This window comes from Peromyscus eremicus, chromosome 6 (genome assembly GCF_949786415.1).
Source record: "Peromyscus eremicus chromosome 6, PerEre_H2_v1, whole genome shotgun sequence".
Taxonomy (NCBI): Eukaryota; Metazoa; Chordata; class Mammalia; order Rodentia; family Cricetidae; genus Peromyscus; species Peromyscus eremicus.
Window position 1 is genome coordinate 116390642 of NC_081421.1, and position 22173 is coordinate 116412814.

Here is a 22173-nt window from a genome sequence, read left to right on the forward strand (position 1 = left end):
CTAAGTGTGTGTTATGAAAATACAACTGTTGTTGGAAGTGGACTATGATTAATTTGCAGGTGAACCTAGGTCCACCTCCCACACTCCTACTTCATCCTCCACATGATCCCCACCTTTCTCACAGACTAGCTTGTTGTTTTTTAATAAAGGAAGACATAAAAATTAATTTTGTGTCATCTTTTACCGTGTTCTTTTTTTAGTTCCATCTAAAATCAATCACCTTCCTCTCCACAAGCCTGGGTTAATTACATGCTATCTGTCACAGGAGGACAATTCTAATAACCGCCCTCAGGAGACACTTGCAATAATTCTAACTTAATCTCCTTGGTAGCATTCAGTCCTCCAGTCAGAGGGGAAAAGTAAAAGGTCAGAAAAGGAAGGAACTTTCAGAGAGAGAGTGGAGGGGAAGAGAGAGAGTGGAGGGAAGAGAGAGAGAGAGAGAGAGAGAGAGAGAGAGAGAGAGAGAGAGAGAGGGAAGAGAGAGAATGGAGGGGAAGAAAGAGTGGAGGGAAGAGAGAGAGTGAGAGAGAGAGAGAGAGAGAGAGAGAGAGAGAGAGAGAGAGAGAGGAGGGGAGGGAAGAGAGAGTGGAGGGAAAGAGAGAGAGTGGAGGGAAGAGAGAGAGAGAGTAGAGGGAAGAAGTAGTGACCTGTAGCAGTCACTTGCTATTGTGATGAAACACCACAGCCAAGACCACTGATAGAGGAAACGGGTTCTTTGGGGTTACAGTTCCAGAGGGATGAGAGTGCATCGTGCCAATGGGGCTTGGGCACAAGTGGCAGGCATGGCAGCAGACCTCACATCTTGAACTGCAAGCCAGCATGAAGCAGAGAGAGAAACCGAAAGCAGCAGCAGGGGTTTGAACCTTCACAGCTTGCCACAGTGATATTCCTCCTCCAGCCAGGTGGCACCTCCTAAACCCCTCCAAACTGGAGACCTATGAAGACATTTATTCAAACCACTACATGGCTCTCAGCTAAAACTCAGAAATTTAGTTGATAAGGAAATTGCTGACCCGGCCTAGAAGAAACACAGGACTGGCCTGTTGAATGTCTCTGCCATCTGCTGGCCAGGGGACACAAGCAGTGTTCTTAGCTTCTTACTCTGAGCTAGAGAGCAGTTGCTTTCTCCTTAGGACATTCAAACCAACCTTCCTTCCTTCCTTCCTTCCTCCCTTCTTACTGATAATTTGTTCTTAGCAAGGTGTGGAAATATATCTTGGATCTCAAATTCAAGGTCAGCCAGGCCTTCATAGTATGACCTTGTCTCCAAAAACATAGAAATAAAAATTTTGGTTTTTATATTATAATAAATTGTTGTTTTAAAAGTAGAAAGAATTATAAGACCTCCACTCCATTTTTCATATCTTTGGCATGCAAATGAGCTGGAGTACAGTGAGTGGAATTCCAATAGGCTTGAAATGTTAAATTAAATGCTCTGGGTGCATTTCAATGGGACCGTCTTTTAGGCTTCTGGTCTACTTCCTGAAATAACTGAATGCATATGTAAGATTCCTAGAAGGAAGACAAGGGCTGCTTTGCAGCTCATTTGAATTGCATAGCACAGAGCTTGTTTTTCTTTGAATGACTAACTGTATAATACAGGTCACTCAGACCATGTTTCCTCTTGTTTTGACTCAGCTTCACCATTGATTTTTATGTCCAAAAATGTCCATGTCATTTTATAGATGGCCATATAAAAAAAAATTAAGATGGAAAAACCCTGAATGTGTTTGGAACTTACATGTTTTTTTCACTGTCTGGAATTTCCTTTAATGACACTGCAACAAAGCAAAGCCAACGGACAAGTGAAAATTCACTAGTCTTAACCAAGTGATTGAAATGGAAAAATAAAGACATTGTCTTTGCACTTGCCCCAGAGAATTATAGGGGCAGCCACCAGCGTTCCCACTTAGCGCCTCTGCTGTAAAAGGCATACTGTCGGTCCTCTTGTGCTTTAATTCAGCCTTGTTCTCTGGGCATCCATTCCAGGTGGATTCACCAGATTCACAGAGCAGTGGTGTCTTTGCATCTACCACATCTGTATTAAGAAATTAAAACCCTAAACAAACAGCTTCTACCAACCGTCTGTGCTTCTTGGCAGCACTTACCCAGCTGACAGTATTCCCAGTGCTGACTGCCAGCGAGGCCGGGGTGGCCAAAATCAAATGCTTCGGCATGATAAGACAATAAATAATTTGAAGCTGTAAGGCTAAAACAGCCGAAGCAGGAGAAGAAAAAGTTGGCCAAGTGGGAGAAAGGGAGTAATGATATACACATTTTTTTTTCTACTGGGCTTTCAGGAAAATGACAGAATGGAAAAAAGGGAAAGACATTATGTTGAAAGTACTGTTCAGCATGACCATTACACACTGGAACATCAGAAGTACTGTGCTGACTCCAGGGGGTACTGCAAGGGGAATTCAGGCATCTCTCGGTGGTCAGGCACATGCCCTCCCATGGGGCTTTGCAATCCAAGACTCACAAAAGTAAGTCAGAAAGTTACCTCAAATTAGCAGTTCCTAGTGAGAGATGTGGCTTAAAATGATCTAAGGGCCGTACTGAGAACATTACTTTGGCCAGTCTCAGAAAATTCTGATGGTCCAGGTTCTAGGAGAAATCCCAGCTCCACAGGAGACCACGTTGGTTCAAGGACATGAGCCACTTCCTAGGCACCTGTCTTAGAATCCCAGATGAGAGAGAAAGGGCCACTGAAGAAGCCATGCCTAGGCGACATGGGCGCCAAATAGAGAAAGCAGCAGACTAAAGCATGGCGGTCTAGAAATCCTAACCTTAATTGCTGCCTAAAATCCAACATGACCTGAACTCGGAACATAATACCTAACTGGGTAATCATTTAGAGTCCAGCTTTCCATCCATTTGACATGTGAAAATTCCTTCTTAAAATATCCCATTTTACCAAAACTCAACAAATGTTATCATTTTTCTGAGAACAGGAAGCTTGCCTATGTATGACTCATACTTCTATATTTTTGTGTAGCTCCCCCAACACACACACACACACACACACACACACACACACACACACACACACACCACCTAATAACAGGGCCTGAGCTTGTTGTATGAAGATTTTTGCAGGAAAAGTGAGTTTCAAGCCATTCTGATGGAAGAGGAGAATTTGAAAAATGATCCCATGTTGATTTTACTAAAGCAGCATGATACCCACAGGGCCAAATCAGCTATCAGGGCAAAGCAGAGAACCTGGAGTCTAAATTCATGGATTGTCATCCTGGCTGTTCCTCTAGCTCTCCCCATGTGACCCCATGTACTCAGTCTATTCTTGGAGGAAAAAAAAAGTTGAATCAGCCTCGCTAAAAAATGAGAGCATCATTCTTTCCCGCTGGGAACTCCATGATGGCCAGTCAAGGTGACTGCCATTAAATGTGAGGGTGTGAAACTACCTTTAAAAGAAAAGCATCTGTGTAATTGTAAAGCATTTGATAAGGAATATTTCAAAGGAGGCCTGCTGTTTCACCTAATGTGTTATTGTCCTTCTTGGTCACAGGAATTGGGGTTTTTTCTTACCTACAATCTGTGGAGAGCTGAAAAATTATGTGTGTGTGTCTGTGTGTATCTGTCTCTGTGTGCATCTGTCTCTGTGGGTCTTTCATCTGTCTCTGTGTCTGGGTGTGGATGTCTGTGTGGGGTGTGTGTGTGTGTGTGTGTGTGTGTCTGTGTCTGTGTCTGTGTCTGTGTCTGTGTCTGTTTGGTCTTTTGAAACAGTATCTCAGTCTTCGGCTCAGGCTAACCGTCCCCCTCCCTCAGCCTCCTGAATGCACCAGCAGGCAGGCCCTAGGGGTCTTTACAAGGGTAAAATTAGAGTGTGGTCTTTCAGAGATGCTGTGCTGTGATGGCTCAACAGAAATAGTGATTGCTTCTTGTGAAACTAGTCAGATGTCGTCTTTCAGGGATATTTGAGAAAGAAGACACTGAGGATGGACAGGGCAGTGCAGAAGGCAAGGCCAGGTGAGGAGGGACTGAACCTTGTGGCTGAGGGACTTCGAAGGAGAGAACAGTGCTGAGCAAACTGAGCCGAAGAAACCCCCAGAACGGGGCAACCTTGGGGGGATTTGGAAAAGACTTTAAACCTTCCCAGTGCCTCTGAACTGGTCCCCATCTCCTCCAAAGGAACAAACCATCAGAAATCACTGGGCAAAGGATGTTGCTGCATTTCACTGACCTAGATTCATGTTTTGGGAACTGAGTGATACTCAGACATGTCCAGAGGACAGCTGCTCTGGAGGACATCCAGTGTCTAAGCCCATAAGACACCAGCGGCGCTGGCTTCCACGTCGGTTTCCGTTGGCAGCACTGGGGTCAGAATTTGTCCAATTGTGGAGTCTCTGTCACCCTCACTCTTTCCCGTCATTTTTTTTTAAGTTTGTGTTTACCCATAGTCAGAGCCCATCCAAAAAACAAAAATCGAGTTGCATATCTTCTATCCTTACCAGCCTCCAGTTTGTTTTCTTGGCTTAACTGATTTAGCAAAAGATTAAAATATAAATAAAAGGATGATGCCTGTCTCATGGGCTAAACTTGAACATCACGGTGTGGCCCCTGTGACCCCAGTGTTCAGTGACCCGCTGGCCATGCCAGCCGCAGCACCTCTGGTGTTGAAGGGATTAGGAAATGTGTCGGTTGAGTTGGAAGGAGGACGGTTGAGTTTTGGGTTACTGATCTTCTGAGGAAGTCACATGTATTAAATGCCTCTGGTGTTGATGGGTGCCCTTTGACTTGGCTGCACATCAGCAAAGTGTGTGGTAAAATGCAGGCACTAAGTCAGAGGTGGTATTTTGACTGGGAACTCTTCGCCAGTCCTTGTGGAGAACTTCCTTCTCCACTGTAGCCACACTCCCGTCAAGCACCCCACTGCTAGCCCCCCACTCTCAGAAGTCACTTACTTGTCTTATTTCCATCTTCCAGATGTCATGTTAGCCCTGCAATCTTTAAGAATAATTGTACACCTTGTTTCTTGTTACGAACCCTGGGTGGTTGTACTGTGTTGGATTCCTGGATTTCTCACAGCATTATTTCAGGATATAAAAGATAGCTTTGGAGATAGGTCCCAGTAGCCAATCTTCTTTATCCTTTCATGCAGTAGGACCAAGTTCAAAGTTATGACCACATACATACCCAGAGTCCACTCATGGTTACAGAGATCAAAATAAGAAAAATCACAACTAAACAAAGGTAAAAAAAAATTATAATTTCCTTCTGTTTTCCAGGAATTTGTTTCATTTTTACCCACACCTAGCAAGTGGTAAGAGCCCAATGTAGGTCAGCTATTAGTAGTTTTATTGTCCAGAGGAACAGTAATAATACCTTTTAAGTGTGAGGATAATGCTACTCTAATCTGAATAATCTGTGAGTGGCTCTGAAATGCTATGAACACAAGAATTATACAGAGCACACCTTTAAATTGCACACCACATTGCTGGGGTTTACCGTGAGAAATCCTGATGGGCCAAGATGGAGCTCTACAGCAAGTTGATCCATAGGGCCCGCTCTCAGCAACACTGGCTGTGTCTGGCATTCACCAGACACCAGTTCTTGGTTTGAGCATTGGAGGACAGGAGGAGAAAAGCATTTCTACAGTAAATTGCTACATGTTTGAGCAGAAAACACCACCTAAAGTCAGGGAGGGATATCATACTGAGTACAGTTACTCTAGAGGACTGGTTCTCAACATCCGTAATGCTGCGACCCTTTAATACATTTCCTCATGATGTAGTGACCCCAGCCATAAAATTATTTCACTGCTACTTCATAACTGTAATTTTACTATAGGTACAAATCGTCATGTAAATATCTGATATACAAATTGTCATGTAAATATCTGATATGCAGGGTATCTGATATGTGACCTTGTACAACCCACAGGTTGAGAACCACTGCTCTAGAGGAATGTCTCTGTAGATGCTCATAAATGGAACCCTCACATTGGCATTGCCCTCCTGTTCACCACTCTAGCTGGCAGAGAGACCTGGAAGAACGGAGCTAGTAAATGAGGCTCACGCAAGAGTCAACTTTATTCAGAGCATCGGACAGTTTATAAGAGAAGTCACATGAGTAAAGTGTCTAATCACAAGGGCAAGCAGCAATGGCACATAAACAATAACACGACACAATGGCACATAACAGTAGCCAGTTGTAACGAATAGTTGGAAGTTACTCACTCCTATCTGCTATAACTAGGAGGGGCACAAAAGCAGAGTCCAAGAACATTTCCATGTTTTCGAAGAAACTGAGGCCACAAGACTCTAGTCTTGTCTTCTTACAAGCACTCAAAATTCCCCTCACACGATTCCATTCTTAGACCGTGTTCCTCCGCTCCCCCAGATTAAAGGAACAGAAGTGGTTGTGAAGTGCTGTCTTTTCTCTAAAATGTCCTGCTTTTTTTTCTTTTTCTTCTAATGGGAAATGCGGTTTCCCATATAGCGCCCTTGTCTGGGTTGGTAGCATTTGCATATTAACATGCACAAGTCTGCAGTGAGCATTCTTCTTTCACTTGTCGTTATTAGGCATGGAGACAGACCCTTGCCTTAAGGGAAGTCTGCCTTCCTTTCCAGCCCTGTCGTCCTGCAGCCTGAAAAGAGGCAGATACGGAGTTACAAGCAGGAGCAGTACAAGGAGGCAGGAAACCCAAATAGTTCTTTGGATAAGGAGGTTAATCCCACCCCTGATATTTGTCAGGGAGGATTTGAGGAGGGTTTCTAGAAAGCATCCAGAGCTGACTGAAGTCAGAGATTCCCTAACCAGCGTGATTACACAAAAGGGTATGGCACCAGTGCCAGCTGGAGGCCCTTCCATGCTCCTCACTGAAAGCTTGGAGCTGAGTGAGTGTCTTACAGGGAGCTAGCTGCAGCAGGAGACAGAGGAGGAATTTAGGAATTGGCAAGACGCTGAAGTACACTGTTTAAGATCATGCTTTATTTAGCAGTTAACAATTATAGATTGAATGCCCACCATATGTCAGGCAGAGCCCTGTGTGAAGGACCTCCCCAGAGCTTTCAGTAAAGAGGCAAAGGTCAAAATATTTGTAGTGGAAGGCTGAGGGTGTAGCTCACTAGTAGAACATAAGTTTTGAATGTGTGAGGCTCTGGGTGTCTCCAAAAAAAGTATACTAGAGAAAAAATATTATATAATAGTTTCGTAATTTAAAAAAGCATGATTTAAAGAACTGTCTGAAATTATATAATCAAACTTCACCCCATTTCACAAAAATGATTATAAAAATATGTCAAGTCTAACCAAATGGCAAATAGAAATACAAGGGAAAGGTGATGTAAAGAAGGTGGGAGCCTAGTTAAAGACAGCATCCTGTAGTTCTTGCTTTATTTTCAACCATAGAACAGTTGGGCTTCAAGCATCCGATCACTCCACATCAACGGAGAAACACTTCATCTTGTCTTGTGTATTTGAAAGCTCCAAGGAGTCTTGGATCCCATTTCATAAATCCAGTTTATCATCTCGCCTCCCAGTAACTATAGTACTTCATCCCATCAGTGCATTGCCTGAACTTACTGAACATTAGTCCCCAAATACAGTCTGTCTGTGGGAAGCAAAATTTCTGTAAGCCAGATTTCAAAACTAACGTTATTATGGTGTTGATAAAATGTTGAGATCAACTTATGGTAGCCTTCCATGGTAGGCCACTTATACTAACATCAATGTATAGTAGCTTTCCACAGTAGGCCACTTATCCTAACATCAATTTATAGTACTTTTCCATGGTAGGCCACTTATCCTAGCATCAACTTATAGTAGCCTTCTATGGTAGGCCACTTAGCCTAACGTCAACTTGTAGTAACTTTCCATGGTAGGCCACCTATACTGACACCAATGTATAGTAGCTTTCCACAGTAGGCCACTTATTCTAACATCCAGAAACCAAGTCTCATAAAGCTCTTTGCTGATGGGAGCTCCTACTAGCCTCTCAGAGCTGACTATAAAATTTGGGAGAACTTTTTAAGTTGGCTGTTAAACATAACTGCTGTTAACTATAATTTTGTGGCTGGATATGTATACACAATTGGATTCCCAGTCTGTGAAAGGCAGAGACAAGAGGATTTTAAGCTGGAGGCCAACTGGGCCTACATATGTCAGCATCTCTCTCCCCCTCCCCCCCACCAAAAAAAAAGATTTTTAGAGATGGCTCACCCAGTGGTTAAGAGTTCCAGAGGACCCTGGTTCAAATCCCAGCACCTGAATGGCATCTCACAACTGCCCATAACTCCACTCCCAAGGGGATCTGATGCCCTTTTCTGGCCTTCACAGACATCAGGTACACACATGGAACACAAGCATACAGACAGAACAGACACACATTTTGAAAATTATATTATATATACTTAGAATTAAACAAAATATATTAAAACAAAGGCAAAAAATAGTCCAAACTTCTAACTTCCTGGTTCCATTACTGTATTGTACCATTGGCTGTGTTCTTGGGGTTATTTGTGTATGTTATCTCTTTGTGTTATATTGATATCACATGGGTAACTCAGAACTGACCAATGGAAATATTTATTCTATAGGAATCAGCAAGGGTTATGAATCAGGATTTGACTTGTTGTATAGACCACCTAGACCAGGGCTTCTAAGCTTTTCTACTCATGACTCTTCTTCATCTGAGAAGTTTTTACACAGCCCTGGGTAAATAGGTATATGAAATAGGTACACAAATTAAACATTTGCTGATAATGAAGTTTAAAAAAATATTAAAAGTTCTTTGTGCCGGGCGATGGTGGCGCACGCCTTTAATCCCAGCACTCGGGAGGCAGAGCCAGGCGGATCTCTGTGAGTTCGAGGCCAGCCTGGGCTACCAAGTGAGTTCCAGGAAAGGTGCAAAGCTACACAGAGAAACCCTGTCTCAAAAAACCAAAAAAAAAAAAAAAAAAAAAAAAAAAAAGTCCTTTGTGTCAGGCAGTGGTGGCACACACCTTTAATCCCAGCACTCGGGAGGCAGAGGCAGGTGAATCTCTGTGAGTTTGAGGCCAGCCTGGACTACAGAGTGAGTTCCAGGAAAAGCTCCTAACTAAGCTACACAGAGAAACCCTGTCTTGAAAAAGACAACAACAACAAAAAATTAAAAGTTCTTTGGGATACCTGTATTTTACCACTAATAAAAGGTCAAAGCAATTTTGCACTCTGACAAGATGGGTGTGCCCATTTGTCTAACACAATGCCACCCAAAGATAAATAATTCAATATTTACGTGCAGCAAAATGGTAAACGTCATTGTTTCCTGTAATTAAACCTTTATGTTTCTATCAGAGCAGAAGATGTTGCATGCACAGTGAAGACCCTGCAGTGTGGAGCACACAGCTGTCTCGGGTCTGAGGTGCTCCATGCAGCCTTGGTTGGCAGGGCGTGGTACGAGAGCATGTGCGTTGCTGAGCTCACATTTCTGTGTTCAAGTTCAAGGCTTCAGAGTGAAGTCAAGCAAGACAGTGTGGGTGGCATTGCTAGAGACATCTTGGATTCATCATACATTTGATTTTGAGTTCATTTTTAGCTGTTGTGTGTTTAGAAACCAAATAATAAATGACCCTCCCACTTTCAGTGGCAAGACCCCAGGTGGTGTCACACCCTTAATTTAAGATTCTCTGGTCTGTGCGTAAATGACGGAGAAAATCTGAGTAATGCAGGTTCAGTTAAAAACTGTGTTACTCCAGAGATGGTGATACATGCCTGCAGTACCCGCCACTAAGTATAAGGTAGCCTCGGTCATATAGCAAGACCCCATTCCAAGGGGAGAAAGAAAACATAAAAATGTGTTCTGTGTTTAGCCATTCCATGGAGAGAGAAATGATGACATGCTTTTCCAGTATTCAAAACGATTGTGCAATTCATCAGAGAACTCACTCCCATCATTGCAAACAAAATTCCAATAAATCTCTTCTTTGTTTCATTGAGATTACTCATTAGCATAAACAGAACTGTCGACCAGCAGCTACGTAGCCACAACACTCATCTCTCACTTCCCTCGGATACATAAGCTCTGCAAGTTCAACGAAAGGATCTGTGAGAATCCATCACAACATTAAATTTCCTGTGAAGAGCATCAAACATTTTAGTGTTTCTTGTAAACTGTATGTCCATCCTTGTAGCAAACGTGGATACAATATAATTAGAATGCTTTTCTATGTGCAGACTCCAATCTCCAGGCAAGCCTTCCACTGCCGAGCAGGCTGGACTGCCAGTGTGGTGTCACAATGGCCAAATTGATGCAGGATGCATTGTGAATAGGGTTTGGCTGTTTGCCATTTTTCACCTTGGCACCTGCTCCTCTCTGCTCTAGAGGTCATAATGCCCTTCACCTATTCCTTCTTCCCTTTCAAAGGCTTTGCTCTTTCTTTTACTAAAAAAAAAAAAAAAAAAAAAAAAAAGAATAGTTTCAAAGAAACCAAACCATATAAAGCCAGATACAAACTCAGATGGCTTCAAATACCAGACATTCTGTGTAGAAAACATTTACACACAAACCTCTACAAATATACAAATGCCAAGAAAATTCTATAGGGAAATGTATCCCACCCAGGCTGCCAGTGAATACTGTGAGTCTAGTCTTTCAGGTGACTAGATGGTGGTTTTGTATGTCAGGATGAAGGTAGGCATTTGAAGACACATACACCAGGCTTGAAAGCTAGATTGCCAGTCTAAAGGAGCGAATGACCTCAGACGTAGGACTGAATTTCTCCCCACCTTGGCTTACGTTCACATAACGATAGAGATTATGTTACCCCGTACACAGGGTTGCTGTGAGAAACAAATTGAGAAGAGAAAGAGAATAAACACACCAATAAGTAGAAGTTGAATGTTTTCCATTCTTCCCGACCAATAAAGATGCCTGAAGATCAGCTGTGTGGTGGGATTTCAGTTACTAGGATAGTTATCTTGTCAACCCCATAGGATTTAGAACCACCGTGGAAACATGCTTCTGGATGAGTCGATGAGAGTGTTCCCAGAAAGATTTCACAGAGCAGAGAAGTCCTGCCCTGAGTGTGGGTGGCAGCATGGATGGGGTCAGGTCTTAAACTGTGTGCAAAGGAGAAAGGACTGACCTCCGCACTCACCTCCCTCTGCTGCTGGCCCTGGATACAGTGCGCAGAGCTGTCCCACAGCGCTGTACCTTGCCTTCTGTGCCTTGGTTGACTGATCCCTTCCTTTCTGAAAGTTGCTTTGTCTGAGCCCATCAGGGCAGAAAGGAGGTGATACTTTCTGCATTGGTCAGAGAAGCTTCGTGTCACAGTGGGCAGCAGTTAAGGCAGGAAGCCGTAACTATTACATGTGCTAAAACAAGTGACCGTGAGGGCCCACCCTAGATGACACATCCATGTCACCCTTCCGCCAAGGCTCAGAGAATGCTGAAGAACGAGGAGCAGAAAGAATGTAAGGAGGATGCAGAGGAGTGCTGTGGAATGCTGTCTTCATCACGTGACAGGGCACTTGCACTGAGCCGTGGTTGCTTGTAGATCAAGACAGCCAACATTCCAGCATGGATGAGGAGGAACTCTTAAGGCCTGCCCCTAGCTGAGGAGCTGTTGGCAGTTGATGGCTTCTGTGGGATGGAGAGTCATGTTTCTTTGGGAGTGTGACCATTGGTAGGTTGCCCATGGTGCATCCAGTGGATGGTCCCACACTCATGCCCATATGGATAGCACTAAGTGGATTTGGTGGATTTTATTTTTTAAAGAGAGGCGGAGTAAAATTGGGAAGAGGAGTGTGTTGGGGAGAAGGAGGAAGAGGAGTATGTGGGTGATACAAACACAAAACATTGTATACTTACTATGAAACCTTCAAAGAATAAATTAAATATATATATATTTTTAAATTACACATCTGAAGCCAAGCAGTGGTAGCACACACTTTTAACCCCAGCCCTCAGGAAGAAGAGGCAGGTTTGAGGCCAGCCTGGTCAACATAGTGAGTTCTAGGACAGCCAGAGATACACAGAAAAACCCTGTTTCAAAAAACAGAAAAGAGAGAGAGAGAACTTTGAACTCGAGATGGAGCTTAGCTGTAGAGCACTTGCCCTGGGTTTAGTCCTCAGTACAGTTATTTACTTAGTTAATTAGAAACATGGCTCTCAGGATGTGTTTATTCTGAGCTCATCTATGAAAGCCCATAAAATGTACATGGTAGGAATTCTATAATATTATCCATAGTTATATTGGCTCATCCCTAAAAGGATTGCCAGGACGTGGAGCCTACTATACATTGCCAGGCTTTCAGTAAACTCCTGATGCGTGATAAATCAATAAAGAGTTATTTCAGATACCTAGCAGCAATGAGACGTGATCGTGCATTGTATACTGTATCTCTCAATGGGCTCTGTAATTAGTTGCTTTTCATATTGATTTCATTTTAATGTTTTAGGATGGATATATATACATGGCAAGATCAATTATGAGCAAGCCAAAATGTGTTTGGAATATTTCCTAAACATCTTTAAATACCTTCTTTATCTCTTTGCCTCAGTATTTGACCAATTAAGTCTCAAATTGTTCTGTCCAACCACACAGTCCAGGATTTTTTTTTAATGTAATTGCTATAATACAAAGAAGGCATGAGTAAGAAGCAGAAAAATGGGGCTGCCGTCCAATCCTTTCAATGAGAAAATTCCCAGAAATGTGGGAAACTGCCGGAAATGCCTGGCTAATGTGACTGGCCATGCAGATTCAGGCTGAAAGCCAGAGTGTTCCCACTGTTTTGTGACAACTCCATTCTGAGGAGCAAGGCCAGTGCCTCCAAGCCAGCAGCTGTGAGAGACACACAGGATGCTGCTGTGGCCAGGACAATGCCCAAAGCCGCTTCCTCTCTAGATCTGTGTGCCTTCTTGCTGAGAAGGTGCCTGTGACATGAGAGGGGCAGACCTTCCGATACTTGGCACCGCTGGACTGTCACCTCCTGGAGACAGCACTTAGAGGATCCTTGTATCCATCTATTTGGTGCCTTACACAGCCCGTGAGCCTAGCCCCCCAAGGGGACACCCCATGATGCGGGACCAGATATCAATAGCTTCCAGTCCCAGTTATTACCATTCTAAATAGGTTACTCAAAGTAGAAGAAGAATTCCACGGACAAAGTCAGAAACAGCATTTGCACTGCAGCTTGCCTTTGCATATCTCCCCCCACAGACTGGACAGCACAGCACTTAGCTGGACTTCTCTCACTGGAGCCCCAGGCCTCTCAGGATGTAGAGGAATCTGGTCCAGGAGGAATTTGTGACGTGTGGACACTTTAGGTGCTTTCTGCTTCCGTTCTGGTGTGGGGTGCTGTGACAAGCAGGAAGTTCGGTCCTTACTGTTAAAAGAACACTTTACCAAGAATGCTGGAACACAGCCGCTTCCTCCATCCTTCTTAAGAAAAAAAAAGTTGGAACACAAATCACCCCAACAGCTGCATTCTCGGGATGCTTAAGACGATGTTCATCTTTTCACAAGACTGAGTGTCTGAGAAGGAGAAAGTCTGTTGATTGGCCTTGCCTCTGCATGGTCCCTGGGAGCCTGGGCCTTTGAAGTGCTGCCCTACCAGGGTGGACAGTGTAAGCTCATCCCTGTGGTACACACACACACACACACACACACACACACACACACACATGAATGAGTGCACACACACACACACATGCACGGCAGGAAGAGATGTGATCCCTGAACCTTCTCTATGTCCCCTGAACAGCAAATTCACTGCATTGCGTGTGTACATGTGTCTCCTACACCCAGCAGCCGTGAGTAAACAGCAAACCATCTCCCCATTCAGACAATAACAGCTCACAAACAATGAAAAGGAACACTCAGACAGGAAAGGGGAAACCTGGTCCTCAGCTAATGTGGCAGAAATTCTTCATGTCTAGAATAAGCACCTTTGGCTTTTCCATGGAAAAGAAGGGTTGTTTGTTTATTGTCTACAGTTACCTTTAGAAAGACAGACTACAGAGCCTTTGTTTTGTGCTTTGAGTGAGCTGAACAACGCTGTTCACAGCTCCATAGCCTGTTCATTATTAAAAGTCATTTCTTACGGCACGGTTTATAATTTGCCACAAAACGATAACCAAGGAGGCCTTGATAAATTAATTGGAAGGCTTCTCCTGAGGTAGCTCTGGTGGTTTTGTTAGGGCGTTTATTTTAAGAGTAACTCTCAGTAGAATTTATCAGTAAATTGCTTCATATGTCTTCAGCATTAAATTATTTCCCCATTAAGAAAATTATTCTTTTCCTCCCAATAATGAAAGAAAAATGAAACTATCTTCTATTCTGGTTTGGCTTGTGACTCTTATGTCAGTAATTTGTGGAATGCCCCCCTCAGAAGCCAGAATGCATAAAGCTCAGGAAAAAGTGATGAGGAAGAGTGAGGAAAAGCAGATTAGAATTTCAAATAAATGCCATCAACTCTAGAAAACTGAAGTAAAGGCCAGAAAAGGAGAGGACTGCTCCCTGAGGAGGCTGATGTGGGGGAGGGACGGGACAGGAAGGAAGTCTAGTCTCTCTCATTGGCACTTCCTGAAGTCCACAACCTCGGAGACTGTAGTGTGTTCCCTCACTGCTGCTCGAGGAGTGAGCACTGAAAATGGTCTTTCTGCCCTGTAGTCACCCTTGGGCACTCGGGAGTCCCATGGACAGGTGGGAGATCTGCCCACCCCGCTCAAGTGGAGAGGAGATAAAGTGAGAGCTCAGATATGTAGTCTAGCCCTGCTTCTTTCTCCTTCAGTTCATCTTGTGTTTTCTTTTCCTGTGGATAGATAGTGCAATGAGCCATCTGTTTACCAAGAATTAAACTACAAACTAATGGTCGGAGTACCCTACCTCAATGTTTTGAGCCAAAACCGGCTCATGGTTCTCCCTGATACTCAGGGAATTAAGTCAGTGAGCATGGCGGATTTTCTGGGTTGTGTTTATTTGTATCTAGGCTTGACTAGGTAGCAGTGGCCATCACATGATATCTTTTATGGATCTCTTTGAGGTCTCCAGTCACTGGACCTCTCTCTAGTAATCTTTGGTGCTGTCTCAGCTGTGAAGGTTAAGAAAGAGTAGTGTCAGATGGCTAAGAAAGATTTTTTTTTTAGTAGTACAGAATTGGTTTAAATCTCAAAATGGATCAAAGACTTCGATGTAAGACCCACAACTTCATAACTACTAGAAGAAAACATGGGCGGCACTTCAAATACGGGCACAGGCTAAGGGAATTCTTTGGCTCATCAAAAAGTAAAAAGGCAGGAAAGGAGGAGGAAGATTGGTTGGAAAGAGAAAGGAGGTCAGCAGGAGCAGACAGCACATGAGGAGGTAATGGGGGTGGTGAGCGTGACTAAAATATCTTATTCACATGCATAGACATGTCACAGTGAAATTCCTTATTACATATACTGTATGCTGATAAAACATGAAAATAGAAGTTTTGAGACTAAATAATAAATGCCAAGTATTTATCCTGGTACCCCACCTTATTCTCAGAGTAGTGTAACTACCTACTTATAACCGTGATGTCCTAGAAACCTGGGCCTTGACGCTAATGTACACAGAGCGAATTTTGTGTGTTGTGCATGTTTATGGCCACCTCTTAATGACCATTGTAATGGTTGTAATGATCTGTCTTCACTAAGGCTGGGGCAGCCATGTTTTCTCAGCCATGTTTTATGTCATCAAACCTCCAGCCAGACTTTCTGCACCTGACCGTTTTATGTGCTGCTGGTATGTCTTGAGAGCATAAACCAAAATACAGATTAGTTTCAAACCTTAACTACAGAAATAATCACAAGCTTTAAGAGAACGAGAACACTTGGTTTTCTTCTTCTGGTTCTGGGTGACTAGAGGTGATCTGGGATATGGTGTGATCTAAAGCACCCCTTCCAGGTCTGTGTCCCATCCGATGCCTTCCTCCATGTGAGTGTGGGAAGCTCCACTTAAGCCTGCTTTGTTTGTCTTTATAGATCATGCAACAAATGAGTGACCATCGCTATGACAAGCTCACTGTGCCTGACGACATGGCCGCCAACTGTATATATCTAAATATCCCTAACAAAGGGCACGTCTTACTGCACCGAACCCCAGAAGAATACCCAGAAAGTGCAAAGGTAAAAGCACTACCTCTGCTAGCCTCTCTGGGGACCTACCTTCTCAGGGCGCTCCGTGAGACCAAAAAGGACGTCCATTTTGCTATATATATCAAAACCCTGAGACAGCAGAAAGGATCGTTGAAAGCAGAGGAACTGCTTATTTACTTCTTCTCCACGCCGTTGGTCAGCCCTGCGTACACAGTGTGGGATGCTGCTGCCTGCCAGTCAGGGTTGTTCAGATAAGAGCTCCAAGGGTTGTGGAGCTATCTTAACGGGTACAGTTCTGGCTTCACAAGCACAAAGCCCTGAGTGTCATCCTCAGCACTGTGCACAAGCAGGGTGTGGTGACACACACCTGTAATCCTCTCACTTGAGGCGTAGGAGGCAGAGGATTAGAAGTTTAAGCCCGACCTCAGCTATACCGTGAGTTTGAGGTTAACCTGGGCTACACAAGACGCTGTCTCAAAAAATAAAAATGAAAAAAAAAAAAACCTCCCCCCAAATCTATGCTCCAGCTCCCAGTGTGCATCCAGCAGGAGCTACCTTAAGCAGAGAGTTACTTGCTTCTCAAGGCAGAGGAGCGGAAATGGGTTTTGAAAAGAGGGGACCACACTTCCTAGTGGGAAGAAGATAGAGCAGGAAGGCAATCAGCCAACCAGCGTCTCTGGACCTGGATTTTTCTTCCTCCACTAAGGAAATCACCCTTTTCTCAGGGCAGTCTTCTGTCTCATTACTTTTCTCTGTTTCATCATGGAGTACATAACCAGCTCAGCCACTGAGTCTTCAGGGTCTCTAACTTCTAGACATTCTGAGATCATCTCTGCGCAGAGCAATATGGCATTTAGAACAAATACTATAGAAGAACATTCAGTGATCGTTGACACTTTTTTTGTGTCCTATATCTTGAAAATACTGCACACTGTTTTATGCTATTGGCTTGTGAGTATGTACGTGTGTGCGCGCATGTATGTGGGTGTATGTATACATGTGTGTGTGCTTGTGCATGTATGTGGAAGGCTAAGGACAACTTGATCTTTCCTCGGGGACCACCTACTTTTTGCTTATGTTTGTTATTGTTGTTTCTTTGTTTTTGTTTTTTGAGACGGAGTCTCTCCCAGGCCTAGAACTCACCAAGTAAGCTAGGCTGACTGGCCAGCAACCCTGGGATCAGGCCACAGGTCTCCACTGTGCTAAGGTTACAAATGTGCATCACCACACCCAGCTCCTTCTACATGCATTCTTGGCAAAGGTCCTCATGCCTTCAAGGCGCTCGCTTTGCTGCCTGAACTGTTTCTCCAGCCCTTGCTCTATGTTTTGCATAGGCAGGACTGTATTAGACCAGGTTCATCCTCTAATCCTGGTCACTCTGTTAGTACAGGAAAAGAGGCTTGGGGGAATGCAGAGGCAGTTTTGTCCTCTTACCATAGCAGAAGTGTGAACCTAAAGAAAATATAGGACTCCCAACCCCAGACAAGGACTAAAGAAGCTCCTGGATGAACAGTGCATCTTAACACTCTTGTGTGCTGGGGTTGTTAACAATGCAGGTTCCAGGGGCCCCAGCCTAGAATCTGCAATGTGAGCAAGCTGCAAGTCCACACAGCCTACTTTGAGGGCCTCATGCCTCCTCAGCCTCACTAATCACCTAGCAACCGAATATCATTAACTGCCTCTCCGTTCAGCCCTGTGTCCATCAACAGTAGAACAACGCCAGTAACACCCTTGTTCACCAAGGGTCTTTCTGGGTCAGACACTATGCTGTGTGCCTTACACATTGTCTTTAGTCCCTGTGACTGCCCTGTAGAAGTGGTGTCCCAGCCTTCCAGAGAGGTGAACAAGCTCAGGAGGGATGTCACTTCACTGAAATGGCAATAGCAAGTTGGTGGGACTGGATGTGGAACCCAGGTGGCTCCTGCACTCTAACGGGCATGCTGAATTTTAAGGTCCATGGTGTTTCTGAAAGAATCAGGACAGGATGTTTTTTAAGCGGCGTTTTTAAGTAATTTTATTTTTTTTAAGTGTGTTTTTGATCACAGGAAAAAAATCTGTGGACTGTTAATTAGATGTTTTGACACGTACTTTCCATTACGGTTGAAAGATGCTATAAAATTCACACCTATAATTTAAACCCAGTGTGCCGGGCAGTGCGCTTACATGCTGTCACAGTCTTCTAGTCGAGTTGGTAAGGAAAGGAACATGAAGGTGTAGTTAAGAGTGCCTTAAAGCAGCGAGAGGGAGGAGTGTTCAACCTAAGCACACAGCCACGGGGTCTTGATTATCACATAATCTAGGAATGGCAGCGGCAGTGTAAAGGCAACTCTAGCAACAGCCATGTTGGCAACCCGTCCCTCACCTTGAAGTTAAAGCAGAGACTCAGCGGTCAACCATCTGTGGGGTAGGACTGTGGAATCGTGGACTTGGGCTCAAATGACGGAGAAGCATAGATGTATAGACTGAGTTCGTTCTCTGCCCGAGAGTGGTGGCACAGACCGAGCTCTGACCCTCTTGCTCCCTTTCCCTCTTGATCCCCTGTGTCTGCAGGTGTATGAGAAGCTGAAGGACCATCTGCTGATCCCTGTGAGCAATTCGGAAATGGAAAAGGTGGACGGTTTGCTCACCTGCTCTTCCGTTTTTATTAACAAGAAGACAGACTCCTGAGCCACAGAGCCGCTCCCCGGTGGCCAGCAAGGTGGCCCAGGCCAGGCTGAAGACTCTGTCCCTCTCCTCTTGTTTCCTTGACAATCTCCTGTGCCACTGTGCTACTAACTCTTGTTTACAGACAACAAAATTAATTCCGATTTTAACTGCTTCATTTTCCACACCCTCCTTCACCTCACGGTGGTACCTAACCTGTGGATTACTAAATGAATTAAGCAACCTAGAAAATCCAGAACTAACGACTTTTTGAAATGTGATTAATAGTGTGGAAACACTCAGTTCGGTGTTTGTGTTATTAGTGCGGAAATAGTTTAGTTGCAGGTATCCTAAACACTATCTTCCTGATCAGCAAGATGAGCAAGGGCCTTTTTTTCTTCCCCGTATCATGAATCACATTTGGTTCCTGTGAAATTCCCTGGCCCATAGATTTTCCCATTCCCCTCTCTTCTAAACTTTAAAAACCCTTTCTTCCAGGGCCTTTCTTTGGCTTTCCCCCTTCTTCCACAGTCACCTTGACCTTGGACTTACCCAAGGTCTTGCTTTCATTCTGGCTACCGTCCTGAAGGGCCACCCCATGTGCACTGTGCACTCCTTCCCCTCTGCCACATGGCCACATTTCCTAGCACCACCAGCCCTCCCTTCCCCTAGAGAAGCACAGTGCGTCCTCAGCAGAACTGTGGCCAAAAGCAGAGCGGCTGGTTGGGGAATGGGAACCTCACAGAGACACATCCTGACAGGGTTTGCACCGACCAGAATGCTCTAAGAGACAGTTACCACACCTAGGGAGGTAAATTCAGCCGCAAGTGGTTGGTATGGGTTGTTAGATCAAGAAGCCTGGAAAAACCCCGAGGGCACATCTTAGAAAGACTGAGTCACATGCTGTGAATTTGCCTCATGACTGGTTCTATAGGAGCATGGAGGAAAGTCTTTCTCTACCCCACCCCACCCCCCTTTTCAGCTTCTTTCTGACTCACCTTGTATCTACCCCCTTAGAATCATCATGATCTTGAAAAGTCATTTCCTTCAAAAGAGGCATGGCATCTGAAATGATTGTTGATGGTCTATTAAGAGTCAGAGGGAGCTGCCTCCACCCATGGTCTAGGAGCACAATCAGGAAATGGTTCCTAAAGTCAACCTCAAACAATGTATTAGTCTCCTTTGAAATATCCATGAATGTTTACTGTGGAATTTGGCTGAACGTTCTTTCCTCTCTAGCCTTCAAATTACACAACTTTCAGCTCTTATAAGGCTGAAACGGGTCTCTTACAAAGAACAATGTCACACCAAAGGAAGAGAGCATTCCTTTCCTTAACATTGGAAGAATCAGGCCAGGAGTATGGTACTTTACAAGGAACGGCGATGACCCAACCAGGCACATCATCAAACTTCTGGTCACTTCTACCTTGACCATGTAGCCTAAGTTTGTCATTCAGTATGCAAAGCTGGGAAGACAAAGAAAGACCACTTCAGAGCTCTCTCTCTTCTCCTCTCTTTGTGATCAGTGTTCTTATCTTGATGAGCAACAGAGAATTGCCTTTACTGCATTCCCCCTCAGCAGATGGAAGTGAGTGACCCCTGTGAAAATCAAGACATCATTCACCACTCATTTATTTCTCTTTTACATTTATTAGACAACTTTCTGAAGACGTCTGTTCCATCTCTTCCTTGTTGCCTAACTTTACACTGATATCACATGCAAATATCTAAGTACATCCTGTGAATGAACCATATCTTGGTCACTGTCGTATTTCAAAACATCTCATCATGGGTGAATAATATGTTTTTTCCAGGGTGGATGAATATGAACCATGTGCCCGAGTTAATAAAGAAAAATTCTTCTCAGCAATTATGGTTGCCTCTTGGGGTTAAATTTGGCTCTACACTGGCAAAAAGCAGAGATTCTCTCTGTGAGAGGTGACCATCTCAAAACCAACCACAGGAAACCAACTGGCTGAGCCAGTGTGTGAGCTGACCTAACCCACTTGTGACTGTCACGAGCATTCTGTCTGTCATCCTGGTTACAGAACGTTCAGTTGTGTAGTCAGTCACAAGTGAATAGGTTTTCACTGGGACGGTTTCTTCTACCAAAGGTGGTTTTCCATTCCCCTTTCGTTGGCTTCCCTCTTTCCTTGTCCGTCTTGAGAAATCGTTCAGAAGTGATACCTCTTCCCCATCAGTCTGCTCTGCTCCATCACAAATTGGGCTGGCTACTTTGGACTCCCCGTGTGTACAATGACAAGAAAATTCAAAATACTTGCAGCACAGTAGCTTTGCTTCTTTGATGTTCTCCTCAGTGTGACGTTATCTCTGAAGAGGAAAGACGCCATTACCCAAGTTCCCCTCTTGTCCATTGTGGCTTACAAAGATGGAAACACTAACAAAAATGCTTTTTGACATTATAGAGACATGAGGAATTATATTTAAGTAAGTATAAGTTGAGTTAGAATTATTGAGTCAGTATGATTTGGTTTAATGAGAAGATGTAGAAGGAACCTATTATTTGGCACTACGTCTTTAACTGTGATGGGTTGCTCTAGGAATCCGTGGCAGATCTCTCTACAGTGTGTTAATTGCTCTTAAATGCTACTAGGAACCAATTACTAAGGCCATCTCTCAGAAGGGAAAATAAAATAGTCTACTTTAACAGTGTGGCTAATGTAGGGTTGCATGTCAGTCTTTGTAATTATTCGCTCTTTAACATGCTACAGAATCCAGATTTCCATGGGGTGTGACGTCTGTGCTTTTTATCTTCTTGCTTGTCATCTTCTGGGCAATGTTGGTTTTCCAGTCTGTGTGCCAAAGCTAGCCATGCCTCCCACAACCCATTAGTCCAGGGGAGTTGTGCACCAATACTAGTTTCCTGCTGCCCACTCCTAATGTATACCAGTCACGACAGAATAAAGTGTGAGTTGTGCTGTGCCCCGTGCTGTCCGTGTCTTCTTTTACCATGTTACCCAGCTGGCATGCTGTGACATTCAGTTTGTGGCTAAGCTAGATGCTTTCTCTTTGTTAATGATGGGAAATAAAAGGGAGTGGCAAGAGGAAGGAAGGGGGAGAGAAAGGAGAAGATAGAGGAGTGATATGGTCAAAGTACATGATATACTTACAAGAAAATGTCTTTATGAAACCCAGCTCTATGTACAGTGAATATACAGCAATAAAATTGCTTTGCAATGAGTGTTGTTTTTCATTTGCCTTACAGTAATCATTTTAAGGAAGTTTGAAGGTTATTTTTTATGAGGCTTTTGTATTCCAATAACTTTTTTAATCTGAAAGAGCTGTGTTTTATTAAAAAAAAAAATAACTTAGCTGTAGAAATAAAATCCAAGCAATACAAAAAATACTATTAAAAAAGGTAAAGATAGGGGTAGCAAAATAGCTCAGCAGTTCAAGGAACTCACCACAGAAGCCTGGAAACAGAATTTGATCCCCAAGATCCA

At 43.8% G+C, this 22173-nt stretch overlaps 1 protein-coding gene across 1 annotated transcript in view; it reads left to right on the top strand.

Annotated features, from left to right (window-relative positions):
• Positions 1–21652, top strand: part of Ddah1 (dimethylarginine dimethylaminohydrolase 1) — a 123335-nt gene extending 101683 nt beyond the window's left edge. The window contains exons 5-6 of the mRNA XM_059265045.1: positions 15953–16096; positions 18617–21652. Of these exons, the coding sequence (XP_059121028.1) occupies positions 15953–16096; positions 18617–18733 (261 nt within the window). The 3' untranslated portion in view covers positions 18734–21652. The remainder of the gene's footprint in view (positions 1–15952; positions 16097–18616) is intronic.
• Positions 21653–22173: the final 521 nt, after the last annotated feature.